The following is a 24,052-nucleotide window of genomic DNA, read 5'->3' as shown; positions in this document are numbered from 1 at the left end:
TTTTTTCCTATCAAAAGAAAACTAGTAATTCCTTATTTTCATAATTAACAAGAACAAAATCAGAGTCATTAACCAGGAAGAGCTTTCTAAAGAACAAAGAAAAAAGCAATCAAAGAACTATACAGATTTTAGCAAAACTTAAAAGGTGATAGGGAACATCCAAAACTGATTAAAACCTGTTGGCAGGTGGTTCAGCCAGTTCCTGTGAATGATTATCGAGATGGATTTGTGATGTCTGTTTTCAAGTTAGTTCCTCAGATAGAAGATTTTCTTTTATAGCAAAGTCAAGTAATGGGTTTTGTTTGTTTGTTTGTATTCCAGTTTATATCTCTTTTTTCATTATTTATTTTTCACTTTACATCCCCATCATAACTGTACTCCCTCCAATCCTTCCAGTCCCACCATCCCACCCACTTCCCCCATTCTCACTCCCTCCCCACACTCTGGAGAATTAACCCACCCTGGTACATCAAGTAGCATCAGAACCAAGTGCCTCCTCTTTCACTTAAGGAACCCTATAAGGGAAATGGGATCCAGAGGGAAGCAACAGAGTCTAGGTCAGAGACAGCCCACTGCAGTGAGCATTTAGGTTCTCTTGCCCAATCAGCACTATGATCTTTCTAAACTACCTGTGCTCCTGCAAGCACATTAGGGAAGATATAAAATCCAGTCGTGATTGGAAGAAGGCTATGGGTTCTTAATTGGTAGTCCAACTATGCTCACAAGCCCTGTAATGAAAGACTTTCTGTTATGCTCCTTCCAACTGCAGTCAGTTGCATTCAATCCAAGTCCCTTTGCAAAAGAGAGATCTTGACACAGAATCCATAGATAATCTACATTTTATCCTTCTTCCCCGACTCCCCCCACTTAAATTTATGTTTTTCAGGACAAATGATACCGGTGTTCTTTCCTTCAAAGATCACTTGCCTGTAACTCAGATAATTATCACTGATATCAACAGATCAAACTCTGAAGCCGCTTGGAGAATTGGCCCTTTGCGTTGCTATGGTGACCGTGAGTACATCCTTCGCTTTCATCTAAATTGCATGAGAACAAGGTTTTTTGGTTCCCTTATCTCTTTTCCCTTCAGTGTACCCTTAGTCTTGAGAATTACCCACAAGCCCATTGCTTTTTATACCTCACTGTAAACAAACAAGCCAAATTTAAGGACTCTCTGCTTCGCAGGACACTTCTGGAATGCTGTCTCGTTTTCTACGGAAGCTTCTTACCTCCACTTTCCGACCTTCCACATGGAATTCAGCGCTGACATTTCATTTTTCTTCAAAACCACTGCTTTGGCTGGAGTTTTCCTAGAAAACCTTGGCATTAAACACTTTATCCGACTTGAAATGAGCTGTAAGTTCCTGTCATTTATGAGTTCAATGTCAGTGGTCAACAGAGCAAGCTTTCACTTTATCTCTGCCACCAGCCAAGAGTACAGGTCTTGAATGTCTGGCAAATATCATTGGCTATCAGTAAGAGTAGCACCGAAGCTGTAAAATCTTGGTAATGTGATTTGTTTTGCTTTATCAGTATGTATATCCCAAAGGTAACCATGCATACCTAGTACAAGCTCCATTATTTATTAAGGCATGGTTATTTCTTACCTGTCACTTTAATCTGCCACACTCTAACATTACACTTTATGAGGAAGCAGGGATGGTTTCTATTAACCATTCTCTTCAAATTTGGGATCCGCTTTAGTGTTGCACCCATGCTTCAGATGTCTTTTTTATTTTAATGAGCTGGAAAGACAGCTCAACAAGTAAAGTTCTTTTATGCAAACATGAGGAACTGTGCTCAGATCCCAAGTAACATAGCCAGGAATTCCCATGACAGAGCAGGTGAAGACAGGTGGAGCACTGTTGCTCATTTAGCACAATTGGTGAGTTCCAGGTACAGAGAAAGAGAGACTGTTCCAAAAAATGAGTAAATGAGAAGGCACTTGGACATCGACCTCTGGCATGTATGAGTATATCATGACCAGGTCTCACACACAGACATATACATGCACACACACATACACACACAAACAAATGCACACACCACACCACACAAGTCACAGGCACAGAATTTATCTCCCACCAACAGAAGAGTATAACTCATGCTGATTCTCCACCACTTTATTTCCAGCAGTGTGTATAGGTTTGGATGAAGGATTTATATCTTTGTAAGATCCCTGAGCCCATCTGTGAGTTCTGTGAAATAATGATTGTGAAGCCAACTGAACACTAAAGAAAAACGGATGGGAAGTCCTACTGTGGAGCCCTGCGTGTCAGCAGGCGAGCAAGAATGTATGCAAATACCTATGGGAAAATATACAACTATGATTAGTCTTTATGAAAATAGACAAACAGGGAGTGCAAGATGGCGGTGACCAGCATGTACCATATCTGAAGGGCACAACATCCAAAATTGGTGAGCGGTGAGGCAGTTGAAGCCAGAACATCTACATTGAGGCTTTCCTGGGTGAGAAGAGATAATCATGAGCTAAGACAGTTTGTATCCAGGTCACCCATGGATGTCTTTAGGGCCTGAGAGTGGCAAATATTCAACCTGAATCCCCTGCCCCAAGCACAGGCCTTCCTGCTCAGCAGAGGCAGCAGTGGGAGCCACAAGCACTAGTTTCCATGCTTGGTTACTAAGACTGTAGAGCACTGGCCTCCTAGGTCTGCAGCTGAGGCAGACAGTGATATGGGCCTCCTGGGTCTGCTGCTAAAGCAGAGGGGCAGCTAGTCTTAGAAGGAACCTCCTTGTTCTGTGACTGAAACTACAGAAGTGGGTGCCCCAAGTACAGATTTCCATGCACAGTGGCCAAACAGCAGACACCACTGAGCTGATGGATCTCCTACACTCTCATTTGCCTTTGCCCTGCGGGCCCAAATTTGAGAGTAGAGAAGACGGGGAACACTTGTGCTTTCCAATTAGGCCTGCTAGCAAGTGAATATACCTTCAAGTGAGTGCATTCAGAGCCCCAGATCCAGGTTCCCTCTATGCTGGCAGACAGACATCAAATCCCTCTACGCACAACCGCACTGTGGGCAACATAAGGGTCCTTGGGATAACATTCTTAATATTGAAGCTGCTGATCCATGGATCTTCCAATGTAGTCCAGGCAAAAAATTCCTGGAGGTCAGACAGAGATGAATACCAGAAGGACAGTACCACAGGCGTACAGGCCACTGAAGTGTTCAGGGCACCTGTGCATGCTCGTTCACTCGGCGGGCATTGCCAGCACCCTCTCCTGTGCTTAAACTCCACCATTCCAGGTATATACCTGCTCTAGCATGCTGTCCCTTAAGACACACTACCATGATCATGCCCACACACTCATGGGGCTGCAAACTTCCTCCCTTAGCTACAGATGAAACACCAACATCCACTCTCAAACCAGCAGGGCTCTCTCATCTTCCTGAATAATAATCCAGTCATCAGAGACAGACAGACCCAGTCTGAAGTACAGACTCCCGGAACAAACAGCAAAGGCTACAACCCATCAGATGGCTAGAGACAGGCTTAAGGACATACCCAACAAAAATCAAGACATCACAGTGCACCAGCAGCTCCCCAAATCAATGCACATTTTAATTCATCGGAAACACTGGAAAAGGATTTTAAAGCTATGCTTATCCAGTATTGAGAGACACAAAAAGAGGAAAAGAACAAAGCTCTCAAAGAAATACAGGCAAATATAACCTTACAAATAGAGGCACATAAAGAGGAAATGAATTAAAAAATAGATGCCATCAAGGAAAGACAGTAATCCACATTCAAACAGATGAAGGAAATAGTGTAGGACATGAAAACAGAATTAGAATCAATAAAGAAAACACAAACAGAGAAAATCCTGGAGCTGGAGAACTTGGAGAAAAGGTCAGGAAACACAAAGGTAAGCATCGTCAACAGAATACAAGAGATGGAAGAGAAAATCTTAAGCAATGAAGATACAATGGCCGAAATTGATACATCTCTCAAAGAAAAAGTAAACTGGAAAAGTTCCAAACAAAGAACATCCAAGAAATCAAGGCCTCCATGAAAATATGAAATCTAAGAATAATAGGAATAGACAAAAAGAAGATTCCAGGCTCCAAGGTCCAGGAAATGTTTTCAAGAAAATGATACAAGAAAATCTTCCCAACTTGAAGAAAGAGATGTCCATAAACATACAAGAAGCCCATGAAATACCAAATAGACTAGACCAGAAAAGCAATTCCTCATGTCATATAATAGTCAAAACACTAAATTTAGAGAACAAAGAAAAAATTAATAAATGCAGCAAGGGAAGAAGGTCAGGTAATGTATGAAGATAAACCTCTCAGAATCACACCAGTCTTCCTAAGAGAAATTATGAAAGCAAGAAGTGCCTGGGCAGATGTCATGCAGACCCTAGACCACACAGATGCCAACCCAGGCTACCATACCCAGCAAAGCTTTGGATCTCCATAGCTGGATAAAACAAAATATCCCATGACAAAACTAAACATAAAAATATCTACATAGCAACCCAGCCCTACAGAAGATACTAGAAAGAAAACTCCAATCCATCCAATCAACTACACCGAGAAAACACAGGACATGGATAACTTCACAACAAAAAATTAAAAGAAAACAAACATAGAAACACCTTAACAACACCAACACCACAATTAAATGAACTAACATTCATTGGTCACTATTGTCTATCAACATCAATGGACACAACTCTCCAATAAAAAGACACAGACTAACAGAATGATTGCAGAAACAGGATCCAACATTCTGCTGCATCTAATAAACACACCTCTGCAACAAATATAAACACTACCTCAGAATAAAGGGCGAGAAAAATGTTTTTCAAGCTAACGGACCCAGAAAACAAGCTGGGTAGCTATCCTAATATTGAATAAAATATACTTTCAAATAAAATTAATTAAAAAAGATAAAGAGGGACACTTTATTCTCATCAAAGGGAAAAATCCCACAGGAGGACATCACCATCCTGAACATCTATGCCCCAAATACAAGAGCACCTGTATTTGTAAATGAAATATTTAATAAAGTTTGAATCACATATCAATCCCAACACCTAATAAAGGGAGACTTCAACACTCCACTCTCACCAAGGAACAAATCATCTGGACAGAAGCTAAATAAGAAAATAATGACATTTACACAGGTTCCAAATCAAATGGACCTAATAGATGTTTACAGAACTCTTCACCCCAACTCAAAAGAATATGCCCTTTTTTCAGCACCTCATGGAACTTTCTCCAAAACTGACCATATTTTCAGGTACAAAGCAACCCTCAACAAATACAAGAACACCGAAATAATCTTTTGTATCCTATCAGACTACCATGTCCTAAAACTGGATCTCAACAACAGAAATAATAAAAAGCCGATATACACATGGAAACTAAACAACTCTCTACTTAATGATAGCTTTGACAGGGAAGAAATGAAAAAAGAAATTAGAGAATTCCTAAAATTCAATGAATATGAAGGTACAACTAACAGAAATTTATGGGACACAATGAAAGCAATTCTAAGAAGAAAGTTCATAGCACTAAGTGCCTACAGAAAGAAGTTTGTGACATCTCTTACAAGCAACTTAATTGCACACTAAAAGACATAGGAGAAAAAAAGAAGAAGCAAACACACACCCAAGAGGAGTAGATGGTTGGCATCATCAAACTAAGGCCTGAAATCAATAAATAAGAAACAAATAAAATAATTCAAAGAATCAATGAGAGCAAGAGCTGGTTCTTTGAGAAAAGCAAGATAGACAAACCCTTAGACAAACTAACTAAAAGGCAGAGAGAAACTATCCAAATCAGCAAAATCAGAAACAAAAAGGGTGACATAACAACAGACACTGAAGAAATTCAAAGAATCATTAGGTATTACTTCAGAATCCTATATGCCACAAAATTTGAAAATCAAAATGAAATGGACAATTTTCTGGATATGTTTCATTTACAAAAGCTAAACCATGAACAAATAGAATAAATAGTCCTATATCCCCCAAGGCTGTAGAAGCAGTCATCAAAAGTTTCCCTTCCAAAAAAACCCAGGGCCAGATGATTTGAGAACAGAAATCTACCAGATCTTCAAAGGAGAGCTAACTCCAATTGTCTTCAAACTATTCCATAAAACAGAAACAGGAGGAACATTACCAAACTCATTCTATGGTAGTCACCCTGATATCTACACCACACAAAGACCCAACAACAACAAAAAAGAGAACTTTAGACCTATCTCTCTTTGAATATTGATGCAAAAATACACAGTAAAATACTTGCAAACCGAGTCCAAGAACACATAAAAGATATCATTTACCATGACCAAGCAGTCTTCATCCCAGGCATGGAGGGGTGATCCAACATACAGAAATCCATCATTGTAACCTACCATGTAAACCAAATGAAGGAAAAACACCAATCAACTCTTTAGATGCTGAAAAAGCAACTGACAAAATCTAATGAGCATTCATGTGTAAAGTCCTGGAGAAATCCGGAATACAAAGCACATACCTAAACATAGTAAAGACAATATATAGCAAGCCTATAGCCAACATCGCACTAAATAGAAGAAACTGAAATCAACCCCACTGAAATCAGGGACAAGGCAAGACTTCCCACTCTCTCTGTATCTCTTCCACATAGTACTGGAAGTCCTAGCTAGAGCAATAAGGCAACTAAAGGCAATGGAGTATATAAAAATCAGAAAGGAAAAAGTCAAAGTATCACTATTTGCAGATGATATGCTAGTATACATGAGTGGCCACAAAAAATCAACCAGAAAACTTCTTTAGCTGATAAACACCTTAGGCAAAGTGGCTGGATAAAAAAGTAACTCCAAAAAAAATCAGTTTCCCTCATGTATACGAAAGACAAAAGGGCTGAGAAAGAAGTTAGAGAAACTCTACCCTTCACAATAGCTACTAATAACATAAAGTATCTTGGTGGACTCTAACAAAGCAAGTGAAAGACCTGTTTGAAAAAAAAAAAACAAAAACATCAGCCTACAGCATGGGACAGGATTTTAACCAACCCTATATCTGACAGAGGGCTAAGATCCAGAATACATATAGAACTCAAGAAATTAAAAAGCAACAAATCAAGTAATCCAATTTAAAAATGGTGCACAGAGCTAAACAGAGAATTCCAAATAAAGGATCATTACATGGCAGAGAAACACTTAAAGAAATGTTCAACATCCTTAGTCATCAGGGACATGTAAATGAAAATAACCACGAGAGATCACCTTACAACCATCAAAACGGCTAAGATCAAAAACTCAAGTGACAAAAAAATTTTAGAGAGGATGCAGAGAAAGCTGACCCCTCCTCCATTGCTGGTGGGAATGTAAACTTGTACAACCACTTCGAAATCAATCTGGCACTTTCTTAGACAATTAGGAATAGTAATACCTCAAGATCCAGCTAGACCACTCCTAGGCATATATCCAAAATATGCTCAAGTACACTATCAATGTCACTGTATTCAGTGACACCTGAATACCACCTGAGTGAAGGCAGGGGGAAAAAAGGTAGGGCGAAACAAAGGACACCAAGTCTAGGTTCTGATCAAGGTGTCATTTACTGAATATCAAGTTAACATTTAAATAAAAAAGTACAAGCAGTTTCTCATGGAGGCAACTTTACTTGGCCAAAACATACGAGGGCTCAATCAAGGTTACAAGAACCTTCTGTCTGATTACCATGGTTGCACGGAATTTATTGTCTAGTTTTAAGGTTGGAGCCCTCTGCCAGAGTCAGTCTCTGAGACACCAAACTTTAGATTAGAACCAGGGCCAACAGGTCAAATTGCACTGTTCAGTTATGCCCTCCAATTTGCCTTTAACTTCAAATAGGCTGCCGCAGGGTACAATAAGGACATTTGTTCAACTATGTCTGTGGCAGCTTTATTGGTGATATCCAGAATCTGGAAACAACCCAGATGTCCTTCAACGAAGGAATGGATACAGATAGTGTGGTACATTTACACAATGGAATATTACTTAGCAATTAAAAACCAGGAAATCATGACATTTGCAGACAAATAAGTGGAACTAGAAAAGATCATCCTGAGTGAGGTATCCCAGAAGCAGAAAGACACACATGATATATCCTCATTTATAAGTGGATATTCAACATATAATACAGGATCCACATACTAAAATCTGTACACCTAAGGAAGCTAAGCAAGAAGGAGGACCTTGAAAGGTGAAAGTAACAGACATCTGAAGAGGAAGAAAACAGGGAACAGGACAGGAACCTACCACAGAGGGCCCCTGAAAGACTCTGCCCAGCAGTGTATCAAAGCAGATGCTGAGATTTATAGCCAAACTTGGGGCAGACTTCTAGGAACCTTATGAAAGAAAAGGAGATAGAAAGACCTGGAAGGATCTGGACATCCACAAGGAGAACAACAGAACCAAAATATCTGAGACTGATACCCCCAACATGAACCATGCATGGAGGTAACCTAGAACCCCTACACAGATACAGCCCATGGCAGCTTAGTGTCCTCGTGGGTTCTCTAGTCCGGGAACAGGGACTGTCTCTGACATGAACTCAGTGGCTGGCTCTTTGATCACCTTCCTCTGAAGGGGAAGCAGCCTTACCAGGCCACAGAAAAAGGCAATGGAGCCAGTCCTGATGAGACCTGTTAGACTAGGGTCAGAGGGAAGGGGAGGAGGACATCCCCTATCAGCGCACTTGGAGTTCAATAGGAGGAGATGAAGAAGGGAGAGAGGGGTTGGGAGGGGAAAAGGGAGGCAGCTACACCTGGGATATGAGGTGAATAAACTGTAATTAATAACAAAATAATAAATTTTACAAGTGAAAATAGACAATCAGCATAATTTTAGTCTTTTTCAGTAATAATAACTTTAAAAGTCTGTCCATAAGTTTCTATTTCTGTAAACTTGTCAGTGTCTTCCTTATAGTTGCTTTCCTGAACTTGTTCATGTTAAAATGAAACTACAAACTATTATCATACTTATCTTCTATTACATGGAGAAGATATTTTTAATCATTTTCAAAAAGATCATTTTTCCATAAAACTCAAAGAAATTCAAAAGGATTTGAAAGATTTTTCAACAGTAGGACAAGTTTGTTGAAGTAAACCATTTTTATAATAAAACTCTAAAAATTATAAAACTATCCATATCTGTCTTAGCCAAGGTCAATTAAAAGGATTTCAAAATATTGAATTAATCAAAAATATTTTCATGCAGAATTCACCATAGATTTCTCTATTGTTTGGTAGAAACTGAACACAATTTTCAAGGGTGTGCAATGGCTTCAGTTCTTTTGATTTTTGTGCTTAGACTCATATATATATATATATATATATATATATATATATATATATTCAGATTACAGAGAGCAGTGGAAAGACATACAGATGAAAGGGACAAGCTGCTTTTTTAAGCTTCCTTTTTTATCCATGTATGATTTTATTTTTTATTTTTTTTACAATTTATTCATTTTATATCCCAGCTGTAGTCCTCTCTCTCATCTCCTCCTGTTCCCATTCTCCCTCCCTCTTTCTTCTTATCTCCCCAAATCCACCGAAAGGTGGAGTCCTCCTCACCTACCATCTGAACTTAGACTATCAAGTTTTATCAAAACAGCCTGTGTCCTCCTCCTTTTTAAGACAATTGGCAATAGTGCTATCTCAACACCCAGCTATACCATTCCTGGGCGTATACCCAAATGATGCTTCATCATACAACAAGGACATTTGCTCAGCTTTGCTCATAGCACCTTTATCCATAATATCCAGAATCTGGAAACAGCCTAGATGTGCCTTAACCAAAGAATGGATACAGAAATTGTGGCACATTTACAGATTGGAATACTACTCAGCAGTTAAAATAAAGGAAATCATGAAATTTGCACTCAAATGGTAGGAACTAGAAAAGATCATGCTGAGTGAGGTATCCGAGAAGCAGAAAGACACACATGGTATATACTCACTTATAAGTGGATATTAGCCTTATAATATGGGATAAACATACTAAAATCTACAGACCTAAACAAGCTAAACAACAAAGAGAACCCTAGGGAGGATGCTTAAATCTCATTCAGAATGGCAAACAGGATAGGCACCAGATGCAGTGGAAGAGAGGAAACAGGACAAAAGCCTACCATAGAGGTATTCTGAAAGGCTCCACCCAACAAGGGATTGAAGCAGATACAGAGTCACAGCCAAACTTTGGGCAGAGCTCAGGGAGTTTTAGAGAAGAAGATGGGTTTGAAGAACCTGGAGGGGACAGAAGCTCCACAAGGAGACCAACAAACCTGGGCCCGGGGGTGGGGGAAGGGGACACCAGAGAGTGATGCTTCAACCACAGACCAGGCAGAGAGAGGACATAGACCCCCTACAGGGTCTACAACAAGATTAGAAAGCATTCTGAGGAATTATACCAAGATTGTCTTCTATGCTCTCCAGGACTGTGCTCACACATGAATGAGCACCTCTGTATCCAATGTGTACCAGCATATATGTGACAGGGACATACAAACACACAGAAAAATTAAACAAAAGTAATGATAAATATATTTTAGCCTCTTTCACTGTTGCAATAATAGTTCACTACAGACAAGTGTCCAATTTTTTTGAACTTTGTAGCAGTGTATGTTTTACTTTGGGCTATACAATTTTTAATTCAAAATAATATTAAATTTAAAAACAGAAAAATAAAGCCTGTCATGTAATTGTTTAGTTCTTACTATCATCATATTGTCAAACATCATTTAATAAGTCACACACATTGGGTATTCTGTTTTTTTTTAAGTATAAGATCTAAATCTGGGGATGTACTTCAGTAGTAAAGTGAAGGACTAACATCCATAAGACCTGGAGTTCAGTACCTACCGATATAACATAAATAAAGACATAAATGTAAAATTAGACCACTATAGGGACTTATATTTGCTATACTTAAGAACATTGTCATTACTCAAACAAGATGTCAAAACCCTCACACCTGTTACATTACTTATTTAATCAGATAGATATTTTATGCTAAAGAGTTCATAGCAAGAAACCCTTCAGCTCAGATTCTTAGAAAGGAAAAGTCCTTTAATAGATGCACTGACTCAGAATAGGTAAGAGTCCCGTCTCCAAGGAGTGTTCCTCTTCTCTTTCCAAACAAGAGATTCCAAAGTGAATATATCTAGATTGTTGGACAGGGCAAAGGAGGTTTCCATGAAACATCCAACCCACTTCATTCTGGGTCCCATCCAACCAAAGTATTTCCGTTTCATTACCCTGAGTTTGGTGTCTGTAGTCTATGAATAAGAAGACAGCTACTGTGTCGTTAGGTCTGACTGAATTGTGTTCCTAATGGATTGTGATTAAAAAAAAAAATGGTCATTTTTATAGAAATCTCACATTGTCTTGGCAGAGAAAAATAGGTATCTTCACATAATGGGAAAAAATTCTCTCTCTCTTTTTCGTTCTTTTTGGTATGCATGTGCTGGTAAAATGATAATGTTCACTATCATCTACAGAAATGCCATCTACCTTCTTTGAGCTAGAGTCTTTTACTGTTTAGGCGAGGCTGGCTCCACCTAGCCTCAGAGATCCTCCTGTGTCTACCTCCCTGGGACTGTAAAACTGTGTTCTATCTTGTGGACTCTAGCGATCAAACTCAGATACTCATGCTAGTGAGGCAAGTACTTTACTAAGTGAGCCATCTGCCAATGAGTGCCAGCATGATATCTTCAAAATAGCTTATATTTTTCAATCTAATGTATATGTAGACTAATGTTCCCACAAGTGCCACCCAGTACATATCTTCACATATTCATTACTGATTTATATATCACAGAATCAGTGGCTCTTAGATGTCAATAGGATGAACTTGGCTACAGTTACTATGAAACTAATTTTAACTTTCACACGTAAGGGTGATAATTCACTGATAATGATTACATCATTCTGTGAAGAGAACATGGGGCTCTCTTTACTTCCAGTTAAATTCTTCCATAAAGTGAGATGTGTCCAAATTTCTTCCTCTTCTCAAATTTCTGAGTATCTTCTTCAGTATAAAAAGTAGCTGTCTCTTGTAAGTTAAATCCCTTCTTCACATGCTATCCAAATAATTTGCTTTATAATGCAGTTCATCTGAGCATCTACATATCAGTACTATGACCAGGGAAACAAAAACATGCATGGTTTATACCAAATACCAAATCTTCTTAAAGAAAGTGCTGGATCCCCACTAAGACCTTAGAGAGAAGTAAGAAGCAGTAGCTTCCCACTCCAATCCTGGGTATTGTGAGAAATGGACTATGGTGGGGATTCAAATATTGTTCTTTTGAGGCACCAACTTCTGTTTGTGTGCAAATAAGTAATTTATTTAAAAAAAATCCTGGGCCAGCAAGATGGCTCAGTGGGTGAAGTCACCTGACACCAAACCAGATGACCTGAGTTAATCCTCGGAATCTACATGGTAGAAGGAGGGAACTTAAATATTTTTAAATAATAAAAAGCACCTGCACATTGTAATATTACTGCATACAGTAACAGTAATTCAAGTGATCTGTGAACCCCATCTCACTGTCATTAAACTAAAAATGAAGCCAGAATTTCCCTAGCTTCTCAGTAGAAAAAGATTGCACATATATGTATATGCCCATATATGTATATATATTGTGTATACATATTTAAATGAAAACAAACATGTTTTGGAATGATTGGTTTCCTTTTGGTACCTCATAAATGTCTTACTAAGAATATTATCAAGATGTTGATTTGATGGCAAGATATTCAGAAATTCAGAACATTGTAAAAGTTAAAATTATTGATAAGTGTATTTCACTATGTGGTGCTGATTATTCTGGTCTCATACTATACTTAATACTCTTCACATCCAAGTACTCTCTCTGCTCATCACGGTGATTACTGCAGCAAAACTCATAGTGCAACATGCCGTTGAAGAACATGGTTGGATTAGTTATTTTTCTTGTTGCTGTGGAAAAAATACTTGAGAGAAACAACTGAAGAAACAGAATGTTCATTTTGGCTCAGAGTTTGAGTATATAGTACTTAATGGTAGAGAAGGCATGGTGCCAGGAACTTAAGACAAGTAGTCGCACTCCATCTGCAGTCAGGAAGCAAAGAGAAGTGAAAACTGGGTTCAGTCTTTTTGTCTGTTTGTTTATTTAGCTGAGAACATCCCAAGCCCTAAAACAGTGATATAGACTATATTTAGAGTAGGTTTTCTAAGATCTGTTAACCTAATTTTGAAACCTTATCTGAACATGCCCAGAGGTTTGTCAAAATGAAGACAGTGGATTTTGTCAAGGTGAAAATCTAGATTAACCTTCACAATAAGCATTAAGGGTACACAACCATTTCCAGGGACAAGGACAGGAAGTGTCTAGACTTAGGACCCACACAATATCTCTACTCCTTCCAATAGTTCATTTTCTTGCTTTGCATAAATGTTTGAGAAGTCAAGAATTTCGGGTCTAATAAGAAGATAAAATTCTCAGAGAAGTTCCAACTAACAGCTAACATGCTAAGATTGACAGCTAAACATTGAGCAAAGCATAGGAGGTCTTGTGGGGAAGTATAGGGGAGGATAGAAGGACCTGGAGGAAACAGGAACTTGAAAAAAAGACCAACAGAGCCAATTAACCAGGGCCCAAATGGGTTTGGGGAGACTGAAGAACCCAACCAACAACCATGCATAGTCTGGAACTAGGCCCCTTGCACAAATGTGGCCGATGGGTATGTCGTGTTTTATGTGGGTTCTCTAGTGAGGGGAGCAGGGGCTATCTCTAACATGTACTCTGTTGCCTGCTTTTTGATCACCTCCCCCTGGCACGGCTGCTTTGCCAAGCCACAGAGGAAGAGGATTCGCTCAATCCTGATGATGTGCTGGGGTGAATTAGTGGAGCTCCCCTTTTCTAAGGAGCAGGGACGAGAGTAGGGAGAAGAGGGAGGGAGAATGGGGCTAGGAAGAGAAGAGAGAGAGGGCTATGATAGGGGTGTAATGCAAATAAATAATAATAATAATTAAAAGAGAAACCTGGGGAGGGGAGAAAAAGAAGATAAAATCATTTCCATTCCTATTTGATGTCCAACAATATTGTATCAGTCAGTGTTTGTGAAATATAAGAACCAAAGCTGTTACTGGCTTCTCAAGAAGCCTGTCTCCAAAGAACATAAGTAATGTTTTACTGGATTCATATTTATCATTTGACAAGTGAGTTCACTGATGACAAGAGAAGTTAACTGGCCACTCTAGTCTTGGAACTTCTTCATCTCATAAATGGACTCTTTCTCTTATAAATAAATCCAGTCAACTTTCTTAGCTGAACCATAAGTTGAGCAGCACAGTATAGTCTTGTCCTCATCCCTGCCCTGATCTTGGAGTTGAGGATGGATGAATGCATTTTCATGAAGCTTTGAGCTGAGTATTGGGAAAAATAGTACAGAGTAGGCATTAAAAAAATTTCCTATGGGATACAGTGATGCATGCCTATTGGAGAGAGAAGGAAGAACATTACAAGGGTCTTTCCTACATTTCCCGTCTCCTGGAAGCATTCCAGTGAGGAATCTAAAGCGTATCCCTTTGACAGTCTTTCCAAAAGAGGGTAGTAAGCTTATTTCATTTCATTCACTTCTGAAAACCCTGGCTTGATGAATAACATCCAAAGTCATCTTTTATTTGTCCTGAATGATAAAGGAAATGTCCATGTGAGACACTTACATGGAAAAGTTAATGATAGTGTGACTGTTTCTCAGTTTCCTCTCCAGTTCATGAGAATGTGTGATTGCCACTGTGGCCTTCCGCAAAGTCTGGAGTCTAGCCCTATAGGTTCATTCAATCATTCATTCATTAACTCATTCACTAATTCACACTTTGAATATTTAACTGTGCTCAGTTACCTCTGTATGTAGTCTAGCCATGATAGCCATGGGAGTCTACATAATCTGTAAGATATTTGAGGTTGGAGGTATGTGCTAAAAATATAAGCACCAGAATCATACTTTCAGGATTTAAATCTTAGCTGTCCCAATCACTGTTACAACTAGCTTACAACTGTGCTCACTTCCCTCCATGATGAAACAGTCCTGTCTAACAAGTTTTCCATGAGGATCCACTGAATTCAGAGATGGAAAATGTTTAGCAGTGTGTCTGGCTTGTGTGATGCCTCTAATAATTATCCATGTTATTACTATTATTATTTCACTGATTCTCTTTTATGTCCAGGAGGAATGATTTCAATAGTATCGGTCTTCATTAGTTACTTGAATAACTGTAAGTGGGATTCTAGCACAAAGGTATAAAAATAAAAAGCAGCTAAAGAAAACTGCAGCACTTATACCTTTTGAGGAGTGCTGCCTTGGTTTTTCCAGTTCTATGTGTACACAACAAGCACAGGGCTGGGATCTGGGCTTGTCGGAAACATGTGTTCATCTGCAGTTTGCGGACTACAGAGTTTGCTATACCTAAGCATAGTGCCATTGGCTGGGTCTGTGAGAAACAAAGATTCCTCTACAGCAAGTGGTTCTCAAATTTCCTAATGCTATGACTCTTTAATATACATCCTCATGTTGTGGTGAACACCAACCACAAAATTATTTTCATTCCTACTTCATAACTTTAATTTTGATTCTCTTATGAATCATAAAGGAAATATATGCTATGCAGGATATATAATATCTTAAACCTGTGAAAGTATCATTCTACCCCAAAGAAGTCTTTACTCACAGGATGAGAACCATGATTCTAGAGCTTGCAGACTATTTGGAGAGACATACAATAGTCAGATCACATGGTACAATGATGAATACTAGAACCAAGGGTCAGTACAAATGAGAACCCAACTTGGTGGCAGAATCCATCCAGTAGAACAAAGTAGCAAACTTTCTACAATGGTGTGTTGTCTAATGGGAAACTAATACCTTCAAGACGGAACATTTAGGGAGGTTTTAACCCAAATCTTTACTATTTCTCCCCCCACATTCTCATGAATCTTTGTCCTGCATACATAGAGATACACATGTGAAACCAAGTCATCTCTTCATAAATGTTTGATTTTGAGATGAAGAGACTTTCAAGATGAAGCTATTGATCTGAATTTTTAAAAATAGAGTAATAAAATAACTGAGTTTAGAGTGATGGTGCAACAACTAACAGTACTTGCTGTTCTTACAGAGGACCTGTGTTCAGTTTCCCACACCTATATGGTAATTCCATTTATCTATGTGGTAATGCCAGTTTCAGAGGATCCATCACCCACTTCTGGCTTCTATAAATAGAGGACATGAATGTGGTATCCAGACATATATGCAAGTAAAAGACTTACACACCTAAAATGAAATAAATAATAAAACTTGAACTAATTAAAACAGAAACACAAACCAGGGCTCAAAAAATGGCTTAGTTGACAAGTGACTACTTTATAATCATAAGGACCTGAGTTCTGACCTTCAGAACACACATTAAGAATTCAAGTGTAATGGCATGTGCTTGTAATCCCACTGTTGAGAAGAGACAGACTGATACTTCAACCTGGCTGGGTCAACCAGTCTGACCTCATCAGTAACCTCAGGGCAATGAGAGACTCTGATTAAAAAAAAAAAAGTGGTTGGCATCTGTGTCATGACATGCTATCATGCTATCTGAGGTTAACTTCTATCCTCCACGTCTATCTATCTATCTATCTATCTATCTATCTATCTATCTATCTATCTATGCATCACACACACACACACACACACACACAGAGAGAGAGAGAGAGAGAGAGAGAGAGAGAGAGAGAGAGAGAGAGATCTACTCATACATGGGCATACACACAGAAAAAAAAGAAAGAAAATACAATAACAAAAAAATGACTCAAGGACATTTTTGTTTTCATTGTTTTTCATGCAGTCTGTTCCTTTCAATCCTATTCCTTCAATGCATGGCTTTGTAAACTAAATAAATGTACATCCATTGTAAAATTACGTATTGTAGAAACAATAAAACCATCACTTACAAGTACACAGTTTGTTCCAGATACAGTTTGAAGAATTTCATCAAGATCAGCATGCACATAACCTCAATATTTTTATTCCCACTTTGCAGATAAGAAAACTGAAGTATGATGTAAGAACTTCTTCAGGTAGGGAGGTTCTATAGTCTATGCTGTCAACACCCTTTTTTGAAATTTTTCTTTGCAGTCACCAGCTTACTGCTTATCTTTAAGGCCAGAACTCACAAGACAGCAAAGCTGTCTGTCTTCAGTTACCTGGAGCTCTGTATGATGGAGCTTCTTTCACAAGAGCTATTTTCTGATAAGGTTTGCAGCCTTGGGGGACATGGCGTCAGGTGGTGTTTGATCTTGGAGATCTCTAATGTGTCAGTTTATACTGTGGTCAAATAGAAACCCACTTTTTGCAGTAGAGTAAAAACATAAAGTGACAAGAAGGAGAACAGGTCTGATATGTAAAGGCTGCAGTTACTCAGGAGACCACCTTCTCATAAGCCTCAGTTTATAGCTAAGTGCTCTCATTCTTTGTACTTGAAAATCTGCACATGACGCTAGGTAATGACAAGAATGACTTGTTAAGAACCTTTGCTTTTACTGACAGATATCACTTACTATTTGTGATAGTGTTTTTTTTTCCCCTGAGCGTTTTCTTATTGATAAATAATTGTGTCTTTCTCAGAGTTCTTTTAAGAATGAAAATGAGAAAATCTGTATTTGTGCTTTGTGTAAAGTCACTTCTAGCTCTCTCTTAATCTATACTGGTACTACCACCACCATCATTACCATAAGCACTATTATTGTAACTATCAGTACCAACTCTAGCATCATCCTTACTTCCATTAAAAGAATCAAACGGATAGTCACTGTGATTATTATTGCTACCACTATTACCACCACCATCACCAGCATTAACATAATTGCCACAATCATTACTGTTAATCCCTACCACTATATACTGGAAACTTGTCTTATTGCTGAAATAAAATACCTGATAAAAGAAACTTACATAAAAAGGCTTTATTATTCTGGCTCATAGTTTTAGTCATCATAGTGAAGAAGGCATGATGATATAGTTTGAAATAGCAGGATCCATTGTATAGGTAGTCAGGAAACAGAAAGTGATGAATTCTACTGCTCAACTCAAATTTTTTCTTTTTGTATTTAGTTCAGGGTTCGAGTGCAACGGCATTATTCACAAGAGGGGTCTTCTGACATCAATTAAGCCAATCTAGATAAACCCTAAATAAATATCATGGCATGGTAGATGGTACTGCTGTTCTAAAGACATGGGTCTCCTCTCTGCAGGTTAAGAGATGTTTAGTGAATCCCATGTGCACAATAAGACACAGGTAAAACCAGCATAGACTAAGGAAACCCAGAGCTTCAGCAGAGATTCATTTCAGACAGGCACAGATGCCCCAGGTCCCTGCTGCCTGGATAGAAAATTTAGAAACAACAGAAGTGAAGAGAGCATAGTGTACATACATTCTTAATCTTTAGAGGTTAGTACTGCTGATGGTAGTCCAGTGCTCCAGCGAGTTAAAAAATGTACTCACCACGTTGGCGGAGACAAATAATCTCTTTTCTTCAACACCTGAATATATTTGTACCTGTAATATACATATAATGACCTTCACCCTTCCTTCTTGTTTGGTTGCAGCTCCTTCTGAGGTGACATTTGCCATTGATGTTGGGAATGGCCCCGTTGAGCTCCTAATCCAGTCTCCTTCTCCTCTGAATGACAACCAATGGCATTACATCCTGGCTGAGAGAAACTTTAAGGAGACCTCACTGCAGGTGGACAACCTTCCACGGAATATGAGGGAAACTGCAGAGGAAGGCCATTTCCGACTTCAGCTAAATAGCCAGTTGTTTGTAGGTAGGAGACATCATAGACCATAGTTTACGCTAAACACTTACAAGATGACTTTGTGCTCTAGCTCAAGGAAAATTCCTAGTATTTTAAAACTAGAAAACAAATTATGGTGTTACATTTCACCATAAGTTTAATTTCATAAATTGATTCTAGCTTTATGGTCATTGCAAAAAAAGTTCATGCCATTCTTTCATACATTTAGGGGCCATCTCAAACTCTTTTTGATACCATTTCTACATGTATATAATGTTTTTAGACATCTATGGAATTTCATCTTTTGGATCATTGTAATAAAAGTTTACAGCATAGGCATAGAGATTCCAACCCATCACTCTTCTTAGTGACCCTTGACTACTATAGTGTGGTCAAATAGTATGACTAAACCAAAAACTTAAGTATTCAGTAGTGAATATCTGGGAGTGTGCTGGTTGGTTTTATCCCTTCATAAAACAAGCTAGAGTCATTTGAAAGAAAGACTCTCTGTTTTCAAAGCAAAGACTCATGACCAAACCTTTGTCAGAGTACAGGAAATCATAAGAAAGATTGGGATTAGTCTGATATAGAAAGGTTAGGAGCTCCACAAGGACCAAATATATCTGGGCACAGGGTCTTTTCTGAGACTGACATTCAACCAAGGACCATGTATGGATATAACCTAGAACCTCCGCTCAGATGTAGCCTGTGGTAGCTCAGTAACCAATTGGTTTCCCAAAGTGAGGGGAACAAGGACTATTTCTAACAGGAACTCAATGACTGGCTCATTGGCCTCCCCACCCCCCCAAGGGAGGAGCAGTCCTGTTAGGCCACAGAGGAGGGCTTTGCAGCCAGTCCTGAAGATACCTGATAAAATAGGATCAAATGAATGGGGAGGAGGTCCCTCCCTATCAGTGGACTTGGAAAGGGGCATGGTAGAGATGAGGGAGGGAGGGAGGGGCTGGGAGGGAATGAGGGATCGGGACACGGCTGGGATACAGAGTTAATAAAATGTAACTGATAAGAAATAATAAAATTTAAAAAAAGAATAAATAAATAAATAAATAAACAAAAAGATAACCTACTTAAACACACACACAAAAAAAGAAAGACTCTCAATAGAGAAAACACCTACATATTTTTGGCATGTAGATAAGTTTAAGTAGTCATCAATATGAGGGCATTGGAGGTGTGTACCATCGCCAACTCGAGTAATAATGGGATTTCACATGTGCACCACTATGCCTGCTGTATACAGTACTTGTGATCAAACCCGGAGCTTCATGTGTAGGAGGCAAACATTTCATCAAATGGGCTATATTCCTAGCATTGGCACTCTTAAAATTTAGGGATATTTTCATACTCTGTGAAAACATACTACAGAGATAGGGTTTCCTTGATATTGCAGAGAGAAGCAGCCTGATCTCTAAGTAGATATACTCAGCTGTTTATTTCCTCAATGAGGCTCAGGACCAGCACCAATATATTCCTTGAACAGGAAGTCACTGATGGTAATGGACATTCAGAAGGCATGGCCTGAATTTGTTCCTTCCCTTATTTGCCCGTTGCTTCCTCTCTTTCCCCTCCTTTTTTTTTCCCTCCATTAATAGTCATGGAGAAGCTAATTCTACTCATTCATCCTTTTTTTGTAGTTAGGATGGAATTATGAACTAAGAAAAGTCACTGCTATTCATGGTACTTGTGTGTATTTGTGTGTGTGTGTATGATGCCTGTGTTTGAGTGTGTGTAGGTATGTTTGCATTTGTGTGATTATGTGTGTGTGTGTGTGTGTGTGTGGTGGGTAGGGTTTTAGATATGTGAGTCTAATTTGTAACAAGGCCAATTTAGAAAACAATAATTTGAAAACAAGTGTTACAGAGTTGTTAAAAGTACAGCTTTAAAATATAAGTTAGAGCTTTACATGTTGATATAGCATATTAACATAAAAGCTAAGGGTGTGTCCTTCTTTGTAAACTGAAACAGACCTGCAAATGAACTACAGATTAACCATTCTGCATGTCTTTCTTCATCTTTGTGTTTTACTAACAGCCACACTCTATAGCTTACCACAAGATGTGAAACTCTATCTCCATTCCATGTGCATTTCTTATGTGCTTTTTTATATTTGGGCAAGTGTAATTCCTAAATCTGAAAATATTATCACTGTAAACATACTTGCTAAAGGAAAAGAGGCACTAGAATGTGAGAACATCATATTTTTATTTCCTCACCCACCATACATGTATCTTCATTCATTAGCTGTATTTTATACATTCAGCAGACACTAAGATTGAGTGATTAAAACCTTCTTATGATTATAGGCCCTTCACTTAATTAATAACTCCTAAAAGAAATAGGATTTACTGCTGAAAAATTTAAATTTATTTTGTTGTTTTAGTTATATTTAAATATTACATTTTATTTCTTGGAGGAAGTTTGCTTCTCATTATAATTTAATATCTTCTTTTGGAAAATTCAGTTTAAGTATTTTGTAATTTTCATAAATTATATTCCATGTGAACGTCTAATTTGTCTTCAGACAATAGTTATGCATCTTTTGGGATGAAAGAAAATCTATGGGATCATTTGTTGTTTTTTGTTTTGTTTTGTTTTTTTCTTACATGCTCATAGCTACCCAACTACCACAAGAACAGGGATGTTAATAGTGAAGAGAGGCAATGGTGTCTTGTATCAAGATTTTTATCACCACACATTTAAGCTGATCACAAATGCAATAAGATGTTCAAGCATGTGGATAAGACAGGAAGAGACATCTCAATAGACTTGTAGCTAAGCAAGGCCTAAGGAGTATGCCCAATTCCTCTATGCTTTTCTCTCCAGTGAGTCCCATCTTAGAAATTACTGCAATTTATTGAGTTTGTCTTGTTGAAACTGAAAGGGGAAAATACTGTTGGATGTCATCTTAGTCTGATGTTTTGCATCTCACTGTTTAATGTTTCCTGACATGTACATTTGTAAATGCATCTGGTCAAAGGCAATTGAAGTCCTAATATTTTTGTATAATTCATCTGAGCAATGAATAAATTAATGAGTGTAATTTTTGCTTAGCAGTTTCTTTTGTTTCCTGTTCAGTTGCCGTGATAAAATATCCCAACAAAAGCAACAGGGAAGAAAAGGCTTATTCAAATTTACAATTCTGGCTTAGAGTCCCATCACTAAGGAAAACAGAGGCAGGAACTTGAAGCAACTCCTCACATCTATAGTCAATAATGGAGAGATAATGAATACATGCATGCTTACTCTCACCTCCCGTCTCTTTTATATAGTCCAGGACTAAAACCAAAGAATAGTGCCACCAACTTTTATGTTAGCTCTTCCCACACTGATTAGCTTAATAAAGATTATCTGTATACACGTGCCCAGATGCCAGCATAACTATCTAAACTGTCCATTACTGAGAATCTTTTAACAGGTGATTATATATTGTTTCAAATTGGCCAAAACTAACCATCAGTCCAAATGAAAAACTATGTTCTCTATCACTCAGAAATATGGAAGCACTATGTGCTTATCTGTAGTAGGCAGCAACAGATGTCATTATTGGAGTCTGTGTCTTGACCGGGATAGATTGAATTTGGCAGTGTTTAAGTATTGATACGGATGTGCTTGTCCTCTAGATACCTTTGGCCATGGGAAGATTTTTAAATCAAATCAGTATTTTGTAGCATTTTGATCACTGGAACTCTCCTGTGATCATGAGTGTTTTTCTATGTATCAGGCACAGGCTGCATCTTATAAAATAGAATATACCTCCTGGCATTGCCCTTGTTTCTTCAATGTGATAATATGGAATGTGGTGATCAATCACTCATTGCTTAATTGAAAACAAAATCAATATTACTACTTGACACTGTTTTGTCACCATAACAGTTAGGAATACTTGTAATATTGCCATAATGTCCATTGCATTAACTTAGGAGAATGCAAGAATTTTTATAGAATGAAGTTTTCAAAGTGTAATGTGCAGCTGAAGTACAGTTTCACCACTGGGATTGTTAAAAGCTTCATTATTTCTACTTTGTTAGGTTTTTGCTATTTATATGTGTGTGTGTGTGTGGTTTTGACTGAATGTTTGCATATGCATGAGCACATTTGTATGTGATTACATATATAAATGTGTGCATGCATGTAGCAGACAGGGTGAATCAAAAACATTCCTTGACAACATTATACTTCATTACTGAGTCAAGCTCTCTTGCTGAACCCCTGATTTGGCTGATGTAGGTAACCAGCTTGCTCCTTGAAGCATGCTGTGCTTGTCTTCCAAGTAACAGAATTATAGGTAGCTGCTGTAACAAATCTCTCAGGTGCTATATGAGTGCTGGAGGTCTGAACTCCTGTTCTCACCCTTGTGATTTGAGTTAGTATTCTAGATGAGGCCTTGGTAGAGACATAGCTAGCATAAGGATATGTCTGTCTTTGCCATAGAAGGAAAATGAAGTTCCAGACTGACAGATAGACTCCCTGCATGCCTCATGTCTGTATGCATAGAACTCTACGGGAAAAATCTTACTCTTTCCTAGTTGGTTATGGTGTCTTTCCAGATATGCTGTAGCTACACAGTGACTGTGAAGATTAGTCTGTGAGTCTCATTTCTGCTGTCACCTTCATCTGTTTCTCTCTTTCATGCAGATGCATGAGGCAGCTGGTTACATTGCAACCCTAGTCAGGAAGCAGAGGAAGATGCATGCAGAGGTCTCTCCCCTCCCCCCCCGCTTTTATTCAGTCCAGGAAAGCAGCCAACGGATATGGGGACATCAACATTTACAGTGTCGCCCCACCTCAGTTAACCAGATCTACACACTCCCCCACACGAGCCAGAAGCTTGTTCCCTATGGAATTGTAGCTCTGCCAAATTAACAGTTAAGATTCACCATGACAGATGTTAGCTTCTGTAGGCTATTTACTGTCTTTTGGCAAAGTGATTCATATACTAATAAATTGATAAATATTTAAAGGTAGAAGAAAAGACAGGAGGGAAGGCAGAAGTGGGATAATGGAAAAAGAAAAATGACAAAGAGAAAGAGGAACAATTAGATGAAACATAACAACAGAAAAATCACTGATGTACTAAATTTTGTTGAGTTGGAGTCATATCTGGCCCATTCAGTGCTGGCAACAAGGGGCTGAAAGGACACCATGGGAAAAGGGAGACTTCTGGCTTGTTTGGGGATATAGACATAAAGGCAATTCTC

The 24,052-nt window shown here is 38.4% G+C and overlaps 1 protein-coding gene across 1 annotated transcript in view; it reads left to right on the top strand.

The window, feature by feature from the left end:
* Positions 1–24,052, top strand: part of LOC110565027 (contactin-associated protein like 5-1-like) — a 703,043-nt gene that overhangs the window by 578,622 nt on the left and 100,369 nt on the right. Inside the window, exons 15-17 of the mRNA XM_060371632.1 lie at positions 887–1,014; positions 1,186–1,356; positions 18,648–18,866. Of these exons, the coding sequence (XP_060227615.1) occupies positions 887–1,014; positions 1,186–1,356; positions 18,648–18,866 (518 nt within the window). The remainder of the gene's footprint in view (positions 1–886; positions 1,015–1,185; positions 1,357–18,647; positions 18,867–24,052) is intronic.

Source organism: Meriones unguiculatus, chromosome 18, assembly GCF_030254825.1.
Source record: "Meriones unguiculatus strain TT.TT164.6M chromosome 18, Bangor_MerUng_6.1, whole genome shotgun sequence".
In the NCBI taxonomy this organism is placed as follows: domain Eukaryota; kingdom Metazoa; phylum Chordata; class Mammalia; order Rodentia; family Muridae; genus Meriones; species Meriones unguiculatus.
This window is presented reverse-complemented; position numbering and strand designations above follow the sequence as displayed.